General features: G+C 35.9%; 1 protein-coding gene across 1 annotated transcript in view; it reads right to left on the bottom strand.

The window, feature by feature from the left end:
- Positions 1–4,202: 4,202 nt before the first annotated feature.
- LOC129943214 (5'-3' exoribonuclease 2 homolog) overlaps positions 4,203–7,535 on the bottom strand; it is a 98,683-nt gene continuing 95,350 nt past the window's right edge. The window contains exon 9 of the mRNA XM_056052511.1: positions 4,203–4,960. Coding sequence (XP_055908486.1) covers positions 4,608–4,960 — 353 coding nt within the window. The 3' untranslated portion in view covers positions 4,203–4,607. The remainder of the gene's footprint in view (positions 4,961–7,535) is intronic.

Raw genomic sequence — 7,535 nt, 5'->3', positions numbered from 1 at the left:
ACTAGCTAAAAGGAAGAAAGTGTTGCCACTTTTTAAATTAGAACTAAATTCCCGGATCTTCCAGGATTGCCACACCTCGTAGGTGTAGATCCAAATACAAAATACCTCGTAAGACAATCCTGATAATGACGAGGAGTCGACACATTCGGGTCTTCGGCAACACATTCACTTACAGCAGCGATATTTTCAATTGCACGAGCGAAACAATAATGCACAGGGCTTACAATATCTGTAACCAATCCAATCTCTTCAAATTTCTCCACAATTTTGCCAATTGCTTGCGTAATTGGACGATTATTTAAACCATAATCCCCTCTAATAGCAAGATATGTATGTGGCAGTGGCAGAAACACCATTTTTGGAGCCGGTTTTAACGTGTAAATTCACAAACGTATAACTGCAGAGATGATTTACGATCATCCCTTAAGCACTTTAAATGTCAATTGTTCATTGATAGATAGATAGATAACTTCTTTATTAACAAAAAAATTTGTTTAACAATATTTCTTTTCTTAAGAATAATAAAATAAATAAATTGGGTGGCGCGACAGTCCGTTGAGAACCAAGGCCTAGTGACTTACAACTCTCAACCATTCCTGTGTGCGAGTAATGTTGTCAGGAATGGAGGGGACCTACAGTTTAAATGCCGACTCCGAACGGCTAATTTTGAGAAAGCACTTTTTCATGACAATAGTTACTCTTGGAGAATTTTTCAATTCCTCGCAAGAGGCAGTACCCGTGAAAAGACTTTAGATGGCATAGGCAGGGATCGAACCCAAGACCTCTAGCATGACAGTCCAACGCACTAACCATCATGCCACGGGTACCTTAAGAATAATGCATGGCTTATTCTGCCGTCTGCCTGATATAACATTTCATTTAGTGTTATAAAGAATAAATAAATAATTCTCTTCCGATGGTAACTGGTGATTTAGGTTCTTATACATATTTCTAGATGTATCTTCATTTGCTCTAGATAGATGCTGAGTGTAAATTTTTTCATCTATTTTAGCGATGACATTAGCAAAAAACCCCGGCCATTCATCACCGTTTATTTCACTTTCCTTGAATGGTGAAGCCCTCGTTGCAACAATCTTACCATGAATGATTTATGAAGACTTCTTCCGCTTCTTCTCATAACTCTTATTAAATAGTCGGAGTTTGATTTTAGATTTTCAATGTAAAGAGGGGATAATCCAGATTCAACGTAGATGGTAATAATTTGGCGTTGAATTTGGCAATCTAAATAAGCGCTTGAAGAAATCAACTTCTTGTTTCGCAAAGAACTTGGGCCACATTATTCTCAAAGCTAATTTAGCCTCATTACTTTTATTCTTAACATGCTTTGCGAAGTTAAGGTTGTGTGTGATTAAAACTCCCAGATACTTAAATTCCTGCACCACTTCAATAGCAATATTATATAGTTGCCAATTCTCTTCGGGAAGCCTTCTTCTTTGACGAGTCTCAAAAATCATCACCTTAGTTTTGCTAGTATTGATAGCTAACCCCCATTTCTCGCAGAATGTATTTAACCTGTTTATTTGCAGCAGTGAAAGGGTTTTCCGCCAGCAATACTAGGTCATCAGCATAGAGTAAAACTTTTACTTGTGTGTCGGCAAAAGATGTTCCTCCTGGAAGAACATCGGAAATATCATCAATAAATAAAGCGAAGAGGATTGGGCTTAAAATGCGGCCTTGTGGGACACCTGTTGTCGTTTCAAACCAATCAAATAGATGCTACCCATCCCATACCGAAGCAGTTGACGAGATAAGGAAGTTGAAGTATAGCTGCAAGAATTTCCGAGAGATTCCACTTGTACAACAATGCTTGTCTATTCACCTTGTCAAATGCAGCTTTGAAGTCAACGAAACAAGCGTATAATTTTTTCTCTTTATCAATACATTTCTTGGCAATACTTGTTAACTCAAATATATGGTCCAGCGTTGAGTAACCCGCTCGAAAACCGGCTTGGAACATACTGAGAAGGTTTTTGTTCTCAATCCAATTGGTCAGCCGTTCGTAGAGTATTGAAGTGAAGATCTTCCTTAATGAGCTAAGAATAGATAGGCCTCTATAGTTCTCTGGCTGGTTCACATCTCCACTTTTATAAATTGCAAAAATAACTGCTTTGTTAAGATTGTTTGGAACATGAGACTTATCATATAATCGGTTCAAGTATAGAAGCAGATAATTTTTCAATTGCTCAGTACCATTTTTGTAAAATTCTACTGGAATTCCATCGATACCAGGTGCTTTATTATTTTTCATTTTTTGTAAAGTTCATTCCAATTCACGTAACAATGTTGAACCATCCAGTTCATCGACTATAAAATTGGGGAGAGCATAAGAGAAGGTATGGAGATTCACGTCAGCCGACAAAAGCGTTTTAAAATAAGTAGCTAGTGTCTCAGCTGCGAGAGTATTCACCGAATGTCGACAACGTCCTCCTAGCTCGCGAATATTATCCCAGAAAACTTTTGAGTTTTTACAATCTACAAGTTTCTTCGCCAGACTAGTATTGTAATCTCTTCTTTTTGCTGCGATCGAAATAGTTTGAGATACACAAACGATAGTTTGCGTAGCTTCTTGCAATAATTATCAAACCATAAGTTTTTAGGAGTAAAAGAGTTAGAGTTGTTATTGCTAATGGCAAATGGCGCTGAGACATGAATTACACTTGTTATTCGTTCATCTTAATGTTCTACTCCGGTTGTGGCATGGGAAGGGAGGGAGCTAAAGTTACGATCCAGGAGAAATTTATAAACGGTAGCACTTTCCACCTTAACTTTTGGAAATTATTTGAGATGCTTTGGCTAGCTACATTGTTCATTATTGCAAAGTTCGATGAATTGATGCGCAAATATAAAGAAAAGAAGCATCAAGAATTTTCTTGATAAGTTGTTGATGTGGACGCGATTTGGAACAAAAATTGCAGAAAAAGACAATGAAAAGTATTTAAACAAATTCTTAATTGCTTATAAATTATTAATTTGATGTATTTCAGAGATTATTTTACCAGCGCACAAATTAAACTATTAATACAAACCAGATTGAAATAAGGTGAATTTATTGTCGGCAGAAAATCAAAGTCAGTATTGTGGAGAAAAGTTTTAAAGGAGATAAAATGTGTGGCTCCATATTTTAATTTCAATGAGAGTTTTTATTAGTATCACATCCATCATAAACCAAAAGTTGTTTTTAAACATAAAACTTTTTGTCAATCAGCATCGCATCGTAATCAGCTGAGCAACATTCAGCATCGTAAAAAAGCGGTGATGCCTAATCACTACCAAAAAAATTTAACGTTTGTGAATTTACCCAACAATTTGTATGCGTTGTATGGTAGTTAAGGCATCCATTTTCGTAAATGTCGGACTTTCCTCTGAAAAACAAAAATTGGGTTAACAAATTTGTTTGACACATCGCACCTCCGGTGCAATAATGACGTAAATGCAATTTTCTTAAATGTTCAGGAATCACGGTTAAAGTTTGCTTGCTTATTGAAAATACTATATCGCCCTAAAAAGGGCCTACAAAATCGACTTCCAGAGTCCTAAAAATAGCTGACTATTCAGTGAGTTAGAGTTCATATTATTACCTTTTATATCTTTCACCTGTTTCTTTTTTGAGCTTGTGGAGGGTTTGAACTATTGTGGAGCGCAAGGTACATTACGACTTTGTTGCTCCGAAAAATTTTATACTTTAAACTTTTGTGTCAAACAAAAAAGTGGCCTCTTTTGGGCACTAGCAAAGATACAATCACGTCAATTTTACCACGGATAAAACTTGACATTTGGGACATTATGGCGTTCTTAACTCAATTTCAGAAAAAAATTGCAATTGCGTCGATATTGCACCGGAGGTGCGACATGTCGAATTGCAAACCTATACTTTTGAAACCTCAAAATGGATAGCCTGTTACAAACAGATAGATATAAATATCTCATGTTGGTATTTTACTAAAATTTATTAACGTAATTATTACCCATCTCCTACATACATACATATGTGTTTTCTGCTTACATTATTTTTCAATAAGTATTACACTTTTATAAACATGCACACTCAGTTTCTAACCCTCTTTAAACACACTTCACAATGTGTCAATGCGGCGACTTTTGTACTTACCAACTACCTATCTACCTTTCAACTTTATCTCTTGATAAATTTTCTTGCATCAAAATAAAGTAAGAAATAAGAATTTATAGTTAAGATTCTTTTCTATTACTTTTATTGGGTGTTTCATTTACGAGATGTGAATGGATGTCTCAAATTAAAAAAAAAAAGGAACAAAAACAATGTTTTTATGGAGCTAGTACAATTTTCATTGTACTTAAGGTACTTATTTCAAATGCCAACAGTAATTCAAAAGAAATAATGCTAATTAAGAAACTCAATATATTCTTTTCATTGTTTTAATTTTTCCTTACTTAAAATATTATCCTAAGATTATTTTACGTTATTTATTTTTTGTTTTACGTTTTCACTAAAAACCTAAATCTTTATAAAACAATTTTTATAAATACTTTTTTTTTAAGTTTTTATTTTGTTTTCTTTTTGTTTTTTGCAATAAAAAGTTAATCTTTTTATGTTTTTTGTTAATTGTCTAGTATCTGCGATTATTATTGTTATAACCGCCTCGTCCTCCGCCACGATTATTGTTGTACCCTCCAGAATTGTTGCCACGGTTGTTATTATAGTTGCTATTGCCATAATTTCTTTGTTGATAACTACCGCCGGCGGCGTTGCCACCGCCACCGCCGCCACCGTAACCGGTACGAGTTGAACTGCCAATTTGGAGCCAATTACCGCTACCAGCTCCACCTCCTCCAGAGTTGCCACCATATCTATTGTTGTCTTGTTGTTGATATTTATTGCCACCGCCGCCGTTGTTTCCTCCAATTTGTTGGTAACTGTTATAATTATTACCACCACGTTGTTGGTTCGAGTTATAACGATCTGAAATAAAAATAAAAAAAGTTTAGTTAGATTTTTATAAAGTGCTTAATTTTCTATACAAAAAATGTAATATAATTATCAAACGAATTTAATGTAATTAAGAAATTAAAAAAACAAGTTCATTTTAAGAGAGAGATTTTGTTAGATTTTTTAAATTCAATAGTTTTCACCAATAGCACCGTGTTTTGGATCACCTATTAAAATCAACGGTTTACTTCATGGAGAGAAAATATTTTCAAAAAAAAATATATCATTTGCTTCTTGTAATTTTTAAAAAGTTGTATTACTGCAAACTTTAAGGAATACTACGAGAATCCTAAGCAAGATTTTAATTTCCAATATGGCAGAAAATATTTCGAGCGAAAGCAATTGAACATTAAATTATATTTTAAATGCGGCTTGACAACTTAATGATTATCAAAAACATGACAGCTAGATTTTGACATTTCATGTCGGCCATTTTGTTTTATATCATGTTTAAACTTTTATTAGGATCATTCTTGTGCAAATCGGCCACAAAACAAAACGATTTTCGTTACTGCAATGTGAACTTTGCGGTTTGACAGCGTTAAACTTTTTCTTTGACCCTAAGTCTCAGGTTTACAAAGTTGCCAATTAGCAGTAGCTATTTTAAATTTGTCATTGAAACCAGGGTTGACTTTCAAATTCACCATTTTTATCGGCTTAACAAGACTCTCCATTTATCCGGATCGCTAGCAGACGACATTCAATTGCGCACACCAAGGCTTCGGGGGTACTGGTCTACGATGTTTATTTAGCATAAACATGGTCTGCCACGTTGTCGGTGCCTACCATAACATGTACTACAGAGGACTTTCTGAGCTGGTTAGTCTTTGCTCATTAAAGCTTGGTGTCCAGCTCAACGGAGTCTAATCAGCTTAATTTCTGTTACAATATCTGCTTCAAAGTATGACATGATGGTAGCGTCTCCGCAATCGTCGGGCCTCACATATGGGGTTGTAGGCCTTTCACTAAGCACTCAGGTCTTAGATACATATGTGAGCATTAGCATAGCCATCGCCCCGTATAGCAGCAGCTTAGAAGTTATGGTAAGATTTTTAAATTTAAAAAGCGTTGACAGAACTTAAGTAGGCTCTATTGGCTTTATGCAAGCCCTCGAGTATTTCTTCTTCCATGTTTTTATTGGCTATACTACTAATGATCCAGAGTGTTTGAAAATTGACTGCACTACTTCAAATTTAAGCTCCGGTATCTTGATTGTTTGACTAATTGCTCTTCTCGCAGTCAACGACACCATGCACTGCATCTGGTTGACCTGGTAACGACGGTCCATCTTATTGAAGTGCCACAGTCACGGATTGCTTCCTCCACCGCAAGGTTGGTCAATCCATCGCCCTGTCGGAGTTCATTGCAGCTTTTGATTGGTCTGGATAGCAATCTGGCTATTTAAACTAGACTTGTTAATTGGTCACGGTCAACCTAGTAGTGTAAATTTATTTGGGATACCGTGTTCTCTCACGTTTTATAGAGTTCTAGCCTTGCTGTGCTATCGAAGACGGCCCTTAAGTCTATATTTCCATCGCCTATATGTCTAAGGTTAAAAATCTGATCGGTTGTTGATTTGCTTGGGATGAAGCCACACTGATTTTGCTCTATCTGATTTTGTAGGATAGAGGAAAGTATCTTATAAACGGTACTGAACAACGTCTTTAGTTGCTGCGCATTATAACATCTACTTTCTCTTTTCTTTTGAAAAACCCCTAATCGCAAACTTTCCGCTGTTTCGTCAAGTAGTTTAAGTTTAAGTTTAATTCCCTAAAGTTGACTCAAATTTTCGATAGCTCTTAAACTCCAATTTTTTTATTTTGTTTTTGCTAAAGAATCTGAAGCACACCTTAAAATTGATAGACTTTAAGCTGACTGCGTAATAAGTTATGGAATGTCAAAGTTACGCATGAACAAAATGTTGATATGACAATTTTCATATTTAATTCTTACATCACCGCAGGTATAGAAACGAAGGTAATCTCAAAAAGCTTTGACTTCCGATATATACTACTACAATGCTGGAACGAGATTTTTCGAAACTTGAATTTAAGGCAAGTGCAGATAGCATGAACGGTCATGGAAAATTTTGTCAAGATATCTTCATGAACTGTTTGGATTGTAGAGGTACCTGAAGGTTGAAAAATTGAGTTTTCAGAAAAGGGACCAAGCGCGTACCAAAAATGCCTACTTATCATGCGCCCAAGGAGCTTATATGCAAACGATAGACAAAAGCATTCAAAAGGTCACAAGGGTCCACAGGTTTTCCTCAAAACCCACCTCTGTCGATCAACTCCTACTCTCACCTGCCCGCGGTGAACATCGGGTGCCTAAACTGGATATTGGGTTCCAATCCCAGTGGAAAGTTTTTGTGGGAAGCAAACGAGAGAGGAAGGAGAGATGTTTCCACTAAAACACCTCTTCTTTTATACAGACGGCCGCGAAGGTATTTCCAAGTTGGAATCAATATTGGCGTCTAAAGTTTCAGTTATGTTGAACTACTTATTGAACACCTTATGGGGCTAATAAGACACATTCAGAGCGTTAT

Source organism: Eupeodes corollae, chromosome 1 (genome assembly GCF_945859685.1).
Source record: "Eupeodes corollae chromosome 1, idEupCoro1.1, whole genome shotgun sequence".
NCBI classification, from domain to species: domain Eukaryota; kingdom Metazoa; phylum Arthropoda; class Insecta; order Diptera; family Syrphidae; genus Eupeodes; species Eupeodes corollae.
This window is presented reverse-complemented; position numbering and strand designations above follow the sequence as displayed.